Source organism: Monodelphis domestica, chromosome 2, assembly GCF_027887165.1.
Source record: "Monodelphis domestica isolate mMonDom1 chromosome 2, mMonDom1.pri, whole genome shotgun sequence".
Taxonomy (NCBI): domain Eukaryota; kingdom Metazoa; phylum Chordata; class Mammalia; order Didelphimorphia; family Didelphidae; genus Monodelphis; species Monodelphis domestica.
Genome location: NC_077228.1, coordinates 108764857 through 108778606, shown reverse-complemented (window position 1 = coordinate 108778606; position 13750 = coordinate 108764857). Strand labels below are relative to the sequence as shown.

At 33.7% G+C, this 13750-nt stretch overlaps 1 protein-coding gene across 7 annotated transcripts in view; it reads right to left on the bottom strand.

Moving 5' to 3' along the window:
- MDM4 (MDM4 regulator of p53) overlaps positions 1-13750 on the bottom strand; it is a 51935-nt gene that overhangs the window by 25325 nt on the left and 12860 nt on the right. For all 7 annotated transcript variants that reach the window (XR_461563.2, XR_008916171.1, XR_008916172.1 and 4 more), the window contains exons 2-3: positions 12533-12640; positions 9548-9622 (exon numbers count right to left, since the gene is read on the bottom strand). Coding sequence is in view for 3 of the 7 variants with exons in the window: in XM_007481226.2 (XP_007481288.1) it covers positions 9548-9622; positions 12533-12610 (153 nt within the window). In the remaining 4 variants the exon portion in view is untranslated. The remainder of the gene's footprint in view (positions 1-9547; positions 9623-12532; positions 12641-13750) is intronic.

Sequence of the window (13750 nt, the reverse complement as noted above, 5' to 3'; positions counted from 1 at the left end):
AGATACAAGGAAATTGTGTATATAAATTCCAAATAAAATATACAAGGAAACCTTACTCAGAAGGTTTTCTCAACTTCAGTCTAAAATGTATCTCAAAACACATGGAGATTATTATAAAGGAATCACCTTCCTTAAAAAACAGCATTCCTTTCAATAAAAAAAACACATTAGCAAATGAACATACTAGAGTTCAGCATCCAATTACTTAAAAATTCTATTTTGCAGCATTTTACCTAGTAAAAAAAAATGGAAGGAAAATTCACACATACATCAAAAAGTTGTCACAAGGGCAGCTAAATGACTCAATGAATAGAGCACCAGGCCTAGAAACAAGAAGTCTTAGGTTCAAATGTGGCCTCAGACGCTTCCTAGCTTTGTGACCCTGGGCAAATCACTTAACCCCAATTGCCTAGCCCTAATGCTCTTCTGCCTTGAAACTAATACACAGTATTGATAGTGAGATGGAAGGTAAAGACTTAAAAAAAGTCATAAAAAAAACAATTAAAAAACAATATTGACTTGACAGAAATGACAAAGTATGCCTCTTACTGAATGAGGTTTACATTGTCTGACATGGTCAATGTATTGATTCATTTTATTTGCCTGAATTTTTTTTGGTACAAAGAAGAGCCACTGGTTAGTGAAAGCAATTCTTTTTAAAAAGAGCATAAATAAAATACTTAAAATTTTAATGTGAAACATATTCTATACACTACTCATTTTAGGTTGGTGCTGCTTTATTCTATAAATTAAGTTGATAAATCAGTAACAAAATTAAAACAACCAAAAATTAAGCAATTTGCTCAGTTATTACACAAAAAAATTAAAAACAAAAAACAAAACCCAGCATTGCTTCATTAATTGAGCCCGTTTATGTCCTCCTATCACAGTTCAATCATAAAATTAAGTAAACGAGGTATTATAAATCATTTATGCCCACACACCTCTCCAACTTACTTAGCCGAGCCTAAGGGTATTGTCAATAACTACCTCATTATTATGTTGGACTTCTGCACAAACAATTCCCTTAAAGCTATTCTCATTACATTGGATAAGTAATGCTAGTAAGTGCCTTTTTCCATGCCCCAGTACTAATATAAACAGTTAATAAGTAGCCTGGGCAAGGAAAAGGGAAAAAGGCCAAATGACCAAAGGAATGACTAAAGGAAGAAGCCCCAATGACAAAGCCTAACCACACGTGCCAAACTCTGAGGAAGAGAACCTGCCCAGAATACAGAGCAGGGTTGTCTAATAATATTGTTACAAGAATTTATACTTTTCAAAATATTTTGTCAATTGCTTTACTTAATTCTAATAACAGTCCTAGAGCAGTGTTGGCCTTATTGCAAAGATGAGGTACTGAGGTCCAAAGCAATGTACTCACTTGCCCCAGAAAAGGTAGTATGAACCTCTGGAGTCACACACACCTTAGGGATCATCCAGCATTGCAGAGACCAGCTATATGACCAGAAACAGGTTACTTTATCTCTTGTATGCAGCTCATTCAGAAATGTCCATAATACCACCTGTAATATTTCTCAGTATTGTTTGCTGTGAGGCTCAAACTCAGCGATGCAGTGGAAAGAGTGCTAGGCCCCAAATCAGGAAGACATCTTTCCGAGTTCAAATCTGGCCTCAAGCAATTCCTACCTGTGTGACCCTAGCTGAGTTACTTCACCCCGTTTGCCTCCTCCATTTCTTTATCTATCAAATGAGCTGAAGAAGAAATGTCAAACTACCCTAGTACCTTTGCCCAGAAAACCCCAAATGGGCTCACAGAGAGTCGGACATGACTGAAAGACAACTAAACAACAATCTAAAACATTTTGCAAACTTTAAAGCAGCATATAAATGCCAGTTATGATTTTAATAAGATTAAGCTGATGATAGAACTGGAACTAGACCAGAAATATACAGGCATAATCCAGAACTCTTAACTATCTTATTTTGTCTCAAAACAGTCACCTTTACATGCATTAACAGGCGATTCCTGGAAACCAGTAAGTGTTGGCATGCTAATATTAATTAATCTGGCCAGGTATGGCCATCAGTAATACTTCTTTGGTGTTTCTTCACCAAACAGAATGTATTCTCCTTGGAAAAAAGCATATTTCATATACCCAATGACTAGCACAATGCCTGGCCCACAGCAAGAGTTTAATAGATACTTGCTACTTAACTTGCTGATTAAAAATAACAGGATCTTCTCAGCAACCTTCAACCAAACTTGTCCCCTTTAAATTTTCCCATTAAGGCTCAGACTGCAAACAGGAAAAGATGGTGGGTCCCAACCCAGAAGTTACAAATTTATTAATAAAGATCAAAAGATTTCTTTACACTTAACACTGTTAACTTTGATTTCTACTCAACTCCATTACAATATTTATTCATGCATATAACTTATGTGGGGTGGATGATGCCCACAAAATCATTTAACCCAAAAAAGAATAATTATATGCTTTAAAGCAACACTTGTGCTCAAACCAAAGGTTGAGAAATTGGGCTAATATAGTGTTTTTTTACTTTCCTTTTTTTTTAACTGATATCTTTTATTTTTAAATCACATTCTTCTTGGAATACAGTTCTAATTAACTATATTAGTTCCAAGGCAGAAGAGTGGTAAGGGCTAAGCAAATGGGTTAAGTGACTTGCCCAGAATCACATAGCCTGGAAATGTCTGAGGCCACATTTGAACCCAGGGCTTCTCATCTCTAGGCATGGCTCTCTATGCGCTGAACCACCTAGCTGCTCCTCTTAACTCTTCCAACTAAACCATTCCTTAATAACAAAAATTTTAAAAAAAAATGGCTTAGCCAAGCTAACACAAATGTCTGCAGTATATTCAATAGTCCCCCACTCCTGAAATAATCCATGCCCATAGTTCCCCACTTCTGAAATGAAGGGAGAGATCTTTTCTCAGCTGTTCTCTGGGTCAAAACATTATCATTATAATTATAAAGAATTTGGATTCTCCTTACTGTTGTATCTGGTAAAGAACTTTCAACTAAAGTCTTTCAAATATACATGAGACTTTAATAGACCAACAAGGCTACTATGATGTTTAGATTCTCAAAGACACAATCAAGTTATAATTTGGGAAATGGTATAAAAAAGCATATTTTATCTAGTCCTTTTGAAAGGTAATTATATTAAATATTATATTATTATTATATTACATTAAATTAAATTATAAATACCTTCAGTTTTGGGGTGTTAGGATAAGAATTTATTTAGGTTATTCTGTCTAGTTAGAAGCAAGGGTTTCATCTCAGAAGTAAGGATGTTTGCACTTCTGAGCTATCCCCTTGCTTCTAACTAGACAGAATAACCTAAATAAATTCTTATCCTAACAGGGGGTACATGGAGTTATAATATTAGGAGAGGAGAAAAAGAGATCAATAATCAATATAATCTATAGACCATCATCAAAGAAAGGTTAAGTGTTAATCCCAAGGGCAAGATATTCCAAGTGATATAAAAAAGAACTCTACATATATCAAGGAATTCTGGTCAAAAATACGTAAAACTACCTATTAGGAACAAGAAAGGAAAAATGGAAATGTAAGGGGAAAAATGCCTTGTACACAGAAAAATTATATTGAAGTGTTGAGCTTAAGTCTGGAGGTAGAAGGAGGAGAGAGATTATCACAGAAATGATTCCCAAGTATTTCATTTAAGAAACCCAGAACTGAGCAGTCTTTAAAATGCAAACACATTAGACATGCTGGCAGAGTAAAAATCACAACACCATCCAAATTACTCTATAAATTTAGTGCTAATGAAATTACCAAAGGAATAAGACCAAAAAATTTTTAATTATTTGGAAGAACAAAAAATTAAGAATATCCATAGATATAATGAAAAAAGTAGGAAGGTAAGAGGTCTAAAACTACCTGATTTCATCTTACATTCACAAAGGCAGCAATTAACAAAATTATCTGCCATTAGACAAAAAATTAAAAAGTAGATCTATGGATTGGACTAAATAAAATAAGACCTACTAACAAATGCACTTAGATTTTGATGAATTCAAGAATAGAAACTACTTGAGAAGATGCTCTTTATTAGGAAAGATTAATAACAATAATAGCTAGCACATATAAACATTGTACTTTAAGGTTTGTAAAAGTACTTTTCATATGTAAACTCATTTGATCCTCACAATAACCCTGGGAAGCAAGTGATTATTACCTCCATGGTACAGATGAGGAAACTGAGGCACAGAGAGGTTAAATTACTTGCCTAGAATGATAGAGCTGTTTGAGGCAAAATTTAAACTCAGGTCTCCATTATACCACCTAGATGCCTATATAATAACTACTGGGAAAATTATAAAGAAGCTAAACACATAGTACATGAATGTACTCTTAGCAGAACTGGGAAATGGTTCAGCCATTTTGGAAAGCAACTTGGAACTATGCCCCAAAAGCCATTAAAACTGAGCATATGTTCTCTTGGACCTAACAACAGCACTATGAGGCCTTTACCCCAAATATATCAAAGAAAGAAAAGGTTCTATATGTATAAAATATTTATAGCAGCTTTTTTTTTGGACATAGAAACAAACTAGGAACTTGAGGAATGACTATATAAACGATGGCATATGAATGTAATGGAATACCATTGTGCCTTAAGAAATTATAAACAGATATTTCAATGAAACTTGGGAAGACATATACAGAATAAAGTGAACAAATCAAGGAGAACAATAATACTATACCAAAAAAGAACTCCAAAGACCAAGAAAATTACCATTATTCCAAAGGGCCTATGATAAAGCATACTATTCACCTCCTAACGAAAGGTGATTGACTCAAGGTGAAGATAAGACATCTATTTTTTAAGACATGGCCAATGCTGTACCCCAAAGAGATAATAAGGAAAAAGACTTGTACAAGAATATTCATAGCTGCGCTCTTTGTGGTGGCCAAAAATTGGAAAATGAGGGGATGCCCTTCAATTGGGAAATGGCTGAACAAATTGTGGTATATGTTGGTGATAGAATACTATTGTGCTAAAAGGAATAATAAAGTGGAGGAATTCCACGGAGACTGAAACAACCTCCAGGAAGTGATGCAGAGTGAAAAGCGCAGAACCAGGAAAACATTGTACACAGAGACTGATAGACTGTGGTACAATCGAAGGTAATGGACTCCTCCACTAGGGACAATGCAATGTCTCTGAACAATCTGCAGGGATCTAAAAAACACCATCCACAAGCAGAGGATAAACTGTGGGAGTAAAAACAATGATGAAAAGCAACTGCTTGACTACAGGGGCTGAGAGGAAATGACTGAGGAGAGACTCAAAATGAACACTCTAGAGCAAATACCAACAACATGGAAATGGGTTCGAACCAAGAACACATGTGAAACCCAGTGGAATTGTGCGCCGACTATGGGAGAAGTGGGGGGGGGGGGGAGGGGAGGAAAAGATAATGATCATTGTTTCCAATGAATAATGTTTGTAAATAACCAAATAAAATAATGTTTAAAAAGTAAAAAAAAAGGCATGGCCAATGCAAAAATGTGCTTTATCTGACTGTGTATTGCAAAGATTTTGTTTTTCTTTTTTTCAATGGTGTGGAGGTGAGTTGGGAGATGAGGAGTGGGAGAGAAAATAAACTCTTGTTCACTGAAAAAAAAAATTTTTTTAATGTAAAAAAGTAGCCTAACCAATCTGGAACTATGCCCAAAGGGCTTTAAAAAACTGCCTGCCCTTTGATCCAGCCATACCACTGCTGGGTTTGCACCCCAAAGAGATAAGGAAAAAGACTTGTACAAAAATATTTAAAGCCATGCTCTTCGTGGCAGCAAAAAATTGGAAAATAAGGGGATGCCCTTCAATTGGGGAATGGCTGAACAAATTGTAGTATCTATTGGTGATGGAATACTATTGTGCTCAAAGAAATAATGAACTGGAGGAATTCCATGTAAACTAGAACGACCTCCAGGAACTAATGCAGAGTGATAGGAACAGAACCAGAACAATGTACACAGAGACGGATACACTGTGGTACAATCAAATGTGATGGACTTCTCTACTAGCAGCAAAGCAATGATCCAGCCAATTCTGAGGGACTTATGAGAAAGAACACTATCCACATCCAGAGAAAGAACTGTGGGAGTAGAAACACAGAAGAAAAACAACTAACTGCTTGATCACATGGGTAGATGGGGATATGATTGGGGATGTAGACTCTAAACGATCACCATAGTGCAAATATTAATAATATGGAAATAAGTCTTGATCAATGACACATGTAAAAACCCAGTGGAACTGCCCGTTGGCTACTGGAGGGGGCTGGGAGGAGGGGAGAGAAAGAACCTGAATCATGGAATCATGGAAAAATATTTTAAATCAATTAATTAAACATTTTTTAAAGTAGTCTAATCAAAGTAATTTTAGTTCAGTATTTTATAACTTCTATCATGACAAATTCCAAATGGATAGATAGCATAAATATGTAAAATATATTTTTTAAAACCTATGGAAAAGAAAAGAAAATGATCTTTGTTTCCAATGAATAATGTTTGGAAATGACCAAATAAAAATTAAAAAAAAAAACTATGGAAAATAGAAAGCTTTTTCTCTACTCATTTTTATTTTCTAAGAATGGAGATTCCCCACTATTTCTATTCTTCCACTAGGAAAAAAATTAATCAAATTTATAAAAAAAATCTAATAGATTAGAATATATCAAAAAACAAAAAACTGATGCTCTTAATTACATGAATTTTTAAAGGTTCTGTAAAAAATAAAAACCAATCCAACTAGAATAGGAAAAAAGATACAAACTTAGGGAAAATTGCATTTAAAAAACGATAAAACTCTGATATCTAAAAACTATAGAGTACAACACAAATGTATGACTAAGAGTCACTCCCTCATCCAAAGATGGGAACAATTTTTATTTCATTTGAAAAACAATCACTCAAAAATATTCAAAATCTCTATTAAAATAAATATACAAAAACAGCATTATTCCCCATCCCACTCCCCCAACTATCAAGTTAGCAAAGATGCTAAAAGACAAGAAAACTCAATATTAAAAATCATGCTTGTTCATTCATTGGTCATAGAGCTTTTTTTTTTTTAATTGATATTGTCATTTGTTTTTTTAAATGGTATTGTCCTTATATTCAGGGCACTGGACGAGTCATGATTTCTGTCTGCCTTAGCTCCTCATCTGTAAAATGGGGATTTTACACCTACATCTCAGGGTTTTTGTGAGGAGCTAAATTGGGGATCATAGTAGACAAATAACTTTCATAGTTTAAGCAGATTCACAAGCTCAATCACTCTATAAACATTTATTAAACACTTAAGTGTCAGGCACTGTGCTAAAGTATTCAAGGGAAGATCACCTTTCTAATATAAAACTTGATGTTTATTTTTTCTATTATTTGCCTTAATTTTGATGACCTGCCTATAATTTTTTTTTTGGGGGGGGGGTTAATTTGTTAATTTAGAATATCTTTTCCATGGTTACAAGAATCATGTTCTTCCCCTTCCTTCCCTCCACCCCCTCCCGTAGCTGACGCTCAATTCCACTGGGTTTTACATGTGTTGTTGATCAAGACCTATTTCCATATTATTGATATTTGCACTAGGTGATTGTTTAGAGTCTATATCCTTAATCATATTCTCTCGACCCATGTGATCAAGCAGTTGTTTTTCTTTTGTGTTTCTAATCTGACAGTTCATAGAGCTATCTTTTAACGGATTCAATCTTTATGCAAAACAATTTGGAATTATGCAAGAAAAGTTACTATACTCTTCAAAAGATTTCTCCATGGAGATTATCATAAGGAAGTTAAGTTACAGGGGAAAAAAAGACCCCAATGTACAAATATGATCACAATAGTAAATTATTTATTTTTAATTTAATTTAATTATTATATATAAATAATTTATAATTGAGCAACAAAGTATATGGCCCAAAACTCAGAAATGCTTTACAAACTAAGGAATGTGAACAAAATTAAGTATTATTGCATCATGAGAAATAATGAAGAATTCAGAGGAACCTGGAAAGACATACATAAAGTTGCATTAAATGAATATAAGAGAACCAAAAGAACAGTATACACAATAAGTTACAAGAATAGACAATAAAACTTTATTAGGACATCAACCTTCCCCCTCAGAATTAGCTAACCATACCAAAAGAGAAAAAAAAAGAAAAGAAAAATTAATGAAGTGAATAGAAATTTAGATAAGTTAGATTTGACCAGCGCACTGGAGAAAATTGAATGGGAAAAGAAAGGAATAGACCCTTTTCTCAACACTACATGGCACCTTCACAAAAATAGAACATATAACAGGATATAAAAACCTCACAACTAAATGTAGAAAATCAGAAATAGTAAATGCATCCTTTTCAGGCCATAAAGCTACAAAAAAATTATACTCAACAAAGAGCTGTAAAAAAAGGCTAAAAATTCATTGAAAATAAATCACCTTATCTTAAAGGATGAATGGGTCAAAGAACAAATCATAGAAACAATCAACAATTTCATTAAAGAGTATGACAAGAAGATGACATACCAAAATTTTGAGGATGCAGCCAAAGCAGTTACTTAAGGATAAATTGATATCTCTAAATGCTTACATCAATAAGATAAAGAGCATCTGCATATGCAACTAAAAAAACTAGAAAAGGATAGCATACATAATGAGGACAACAAAGAAGCAACAAAACTTTGGGCAAATAAAAGTCAGTAATATTAAAGAGCATCCTGTCAAAGTTAAATGACACATGCCTCCTCTAGATTAACCCTAAATAAATTAACTTTCTCCAAGAATGTGCTCTGTATTTGTTTGGCACTGTTTGCTGTGTCAAAACAAATGTTTCAGTAAATTAGACAGACACGTAATTTTTTTCCCATTCAATGGAAGATCTTTACTATGCTATTTGTGGGCTGCTAACACTGATTAACATTTTAACACTAAGCCCTCAACCACTTAAAAGTATTCAATTTGTTTTTGCAAAAAAGAAATTTTAGAAGCTAAATAAGTTATTTAAATGCATAAGTGTTTAAAATAAGTCACAGGGTTCTGCAGGAATATCTGACACATTTATAATGAAAAACTACTGCATTTAATTCCTGGCTGGCAGGATACCCTGTAAATCAGTGGCAGTGTCATTTTTTAATCTTGTACACACTTTGCATTTTAATCTTAAAATAAATGAATTCACACTGTATCTTACATTTAGCTGACAACACACTTCAAAAAGAACTCTAGAGAAAAAAATTTATAATCAAGTACAACTTGAAGTTAAGTGTTTAAAAGACAGAAGTTGCTACTCCAATATCTCAAAAGTAGAATTGAATTTAAATCCTCTCCCTTTCCCATGATGTATCCTACAAATCTGTTACACAGTAATCTAGATTATTTAAATGCACATACAGTGAGCTAAAATAATTTTACATTAATTTATTTCCTTACTTCTACTGTTGAACTATCTTTGAAATGTGTTAAGAGAATAATCTGACTTCTATTATTCTCTATAAGTTAATATGTAAAACGTCTAGCTGCTTACCTCTTTCATTGTGAACATTTCACCGTGTGCACCTGCAGCCTGCAAAATCTTCAGCAATGGCAGTTTTGGTCGTACCTAATATAGACACAAATATAATCTGCTATTTACATCTTAACTGGCATTTCATGTAGATTCCGAAAGGCATACATAAATATGAGGCTCTCTAAATGCCTACAAAACACTGGTGATATTTCTTATAAATATGCTTTTGTTTTTTCTCTCTTTTTAAAAATCCTTACCTTCCTGCTTAGTATCAATTCTAAGACAGAAGAGTAGCAAGGGCTAGGCATTAAGGGTTAAGTGGACTTGCCAAGGGTCACACAACTAGAAAATGTCCAACACCAGGTTGAAGAACCAGATCCTACTGACTCCAGGCCTAGTGCTACATATCTACTGCATCACCCCTTTGCCCTTTGGTGGTTAATTCTTGCCCCTAGACTTATTGCCCCTAGATTATATTAGATTATATTAGCAAAAAATAGTATTTATTCATTGCCCTGAGGAGCACAAAATACAGTAGTCTGAATATTTTCCCTTCAGAAATTTATGTTTCTAAAATATAACATTTGGTTTTAATATCCATCTATTAAAAATAACTTTCATCATTTAAGCACATTTTATGCATTAATAATCCTAAGAAATTGGTCTCTTAAAGAACACTATCCCACATCCAGAGAAAGAACTGTGGGAGCAGAAACAGAAGAAAAACATTTGCTTGATCACATGGTTCGATGGGGATATGATTGGGAATGTAAACTCTAAATGATTGCTCTATTACAAATAGCAATAATATGGAAATAGGTCTTGATTAATGTATGTAAAACCCAGTGGAATTGCTTGATGGCTACGGGACAGGGAAGGGAGAAGGGGAGGGAAAGAACAAGAATCATGTAACCATGGAAAAATATTCTAAATTAATCAATTAAAATGTTTTTTGATTGGTCTCTTAAATAATCTTCCCATGAAGAAAAGAACTGCCAATTATAGACTTAAATGAAGGAATGAAAGAAGTAAGTTATGAAGGGAGAGAAAACCAATCTCAGACTTGGGAAACCAGAGGTTCAAGGCCTGCCTCTGATATATACATACTAGCTGGGGGACCATGGGCAAGGTCTTAACTTCTCAGACACATCTCTAAGACTCAATTTCAAAGAAGGTATAATTGAAATTAGTTTTAAGAAGTTTCCAATAACAAATAAATCACAGATATGAAAAGTAAATAATCAATTTTCTATATTAGACACAAAACATTTTCCAAACTGAGCTAAATATTAAAAATACTGAGACAGGCTATTTTGGTTGATCCACAGAATATAATTCTGGTTTAATAACAGTTTAGTAACACATAGTATAACCGTTCATTACATAGTATATATAGCATATATTTATATCCTTGACATCATTTAATCTTCATAGTAACACTATGAAACTGACAGTATAAAACATGACATTTACAAATAAAGTAAGGCTGAGAAAACAATCACTTCAATTGCAGTCATGTTCTTTTAGATTCTAAATCCAGTCTTCTTTTCACTACACCAAGTTGCCTACACTACCTACATTGTACTACTTCAGATTGGGCAATGAGTGCTCATAGTTGGAATCGCTTTCCAGTGTTTTCCATCAGTATTTGCTAATCCAAAATGTCCAAATTTCCTATAATTTCATTAGATCAGCAAAAGATATTGAACCAAAATACTTTTGAAATTTTTCTCTTTTTTAAAAAAGCTTTCACATCTGCACAATACACCCTGAGAGCTCACTAATTTTCTAAGTATGCCATGATCAGGCACTATAAAACTCCAGGACAGGAAGAAGTAGAAATTGTATAGTTTCTACCATTAGTTCCCAACAGTAGTATTAAGAGTTTTCCTAGAATCTCCTATTTGGCCTCTTTCCCCAATTTGCTTCATGTTTTCTTTGCCTTATCTTTTTTTTTTAATGGATGAACAAATATAGTTACTGGTAGCTGTAACAAAGTCATGGAGTACATTACTTCTCTTCTTCCTCCAGTCCTTTTTGCCACTGGGAAATGTATTCTTAGATGAAAAAGCAAAAGTAACTACACTTAAAATAAATAAATAAGTTTGATTACTACCATAATGTCCTTAAATGCCAGATTCAAATTGTGAAATAAAAAACGCCCATAAGTTTTCATGTGTTTAATTGGTCCAAGCTAGGTGGTAAATAGTCTGACGGAATTACTGATCAATAAAACCCTAAATGTACTTCTGTGCCTTTGAATTTAAATTTCTTGAAGCAGAATATGAAGACATAGCCCTAATAATAAAATCCATTAGTTTTCAAATAAACTTTACCAAATTAAAAAGAATGATTAAGGGAGGTAGCTGGGTAGCTCAGTGGATTGAGAGTCAGGCCTAGAGAAGGGAGGTCCTAGGTTCAGATCTGGCCTCAGACACTTTCCAGCTGTGTGACCCTGGGCAAGTCACTTAACCCCCATTGCCTAGCCCTTACCACTCTTCTGCCTTGGAGCCAATACACACAGTATTGACTCCAAGACGGAAAGTAAGGATTTTTTAAAAAAATAAATTAAAATTAATTAATTAATTAAAAGAATGATTAAATGTCCTTCTAACCACTTAAAATTTTCACTAAGATCTGACTACTGAATAGAAATAGTAATGAACAAAAAAGGAGTTGAAACCTAAACTACAGAAGGGATATAAAAAATGCTGGACAACCAATTTCTGAATAATCCGAAAAAGACTATCTTACCATATTCACATAATCCTCACACTCAGAAATGCATTAAATTTCAAATTATTTTGTTCAGTATTTAAGATATTTTCACTGAATAGCCAATTTGAGATTTTAAGAGCCTAGAAAAATGAGTCACAACCTCCAAAAGATGTATTTACCAAACACATCTTTAGAAAATGCTAATGTCTAAAAATTAAATAAGCCCTTAGTTCAGTTCCCACACTTGAGCTGAGTGTTTTCTTTTAAAGAGAGAAACAAAAATACCTGATTGACTTGTCCTGGTGAAATCTTGCAAGCATTTTCAGATGCTGAACAATGTGTAGAAGTAGGAGACAATGACATTTTGGCAGAAGTTGCAATCTATAGGCTAAACTATAAAAAAGAGAAAGAAAGTTCTGTAAAGCACTTTAGACTTCATAAATTCAAAAAGAGATTAATTACATCTGTTTTTCAAGATATAACAAAAGGCTAACACCCACCATCATTCTAAAATAAATTCAATTTCAATATAAGTACTTGGTATATTTTATGCTCTCTGACTTTCAGAAGCACATGTCTACAAGTGAATGCCTAGGAGCAATCACTGATAGCCCTCCCTCAGATGATTTTACCTGAAGCAAAAAAAACAGGTTCATATAGTCCAACCTCCACAAAACATTTTAAAACAAAGTTATTTTACCTTCAAGTTCAAGTCACAAATCATTCATTCTTCCCTGAAATTCTCCCTTTTCTTTTTTGGGGGCTCTTCCTCTCTAAACTCCAGAGTCTTTTGGTGGAAGTTGTTTTAAAGATGCTAGCTAGCATTTCAGTAGTACTTAAAGAGAAACCTCCTGAGACAAGTTAGGACAAGTTCTTTAACCAGGTCATGGGAATGTGAGTCAAGATAGTTAGTAACAGCTTAGTCAACCTTTAAGAACAATGTTAAATCAAGCCACAGCAAAGGTCACAACATAAATGAGTCAACCAAGACTAAAGTACTGTCAGTTCTTGGTTTTCCATGAAGAAAAACAGCATGAACCAATCTAGAGATGTTTCATTTTTGCTAATTTTCACTAATTCCAATTTTTTTTATTTTTATAGAAATAAAATGCTCTACCTTAGGAATATGAAGTTTTACCTTAATAAGTTTAACTTAGGTTCACTGTCTGACAATGTGAATCTTAAAAACTGCTCAGACTCTACTTCAGAAGATTTGATTAAGCTATTCCCCATTTTTAACAATGGAGGTACTTGATCAGGAATGTATTGAGAACTTTAAAATTACTCCACTCTGCTCAGACAGTGCTTTGGGGGAAGATAAAGTTGTAAACTCCTGATTGAACAATGAAAAGTCCCCAACATACTTATAGTGAAGCAAAAACCCTAAGCTGGGTGGTCTAGTTTTAGATCTAATTTAAAAGGGTGCTAAGTACCTATAAAGGTTAAATTAATCACTAAAAGGTCAAGCAACTTACAAAAGGCAAGCTTAACAAAAGGTTTGAA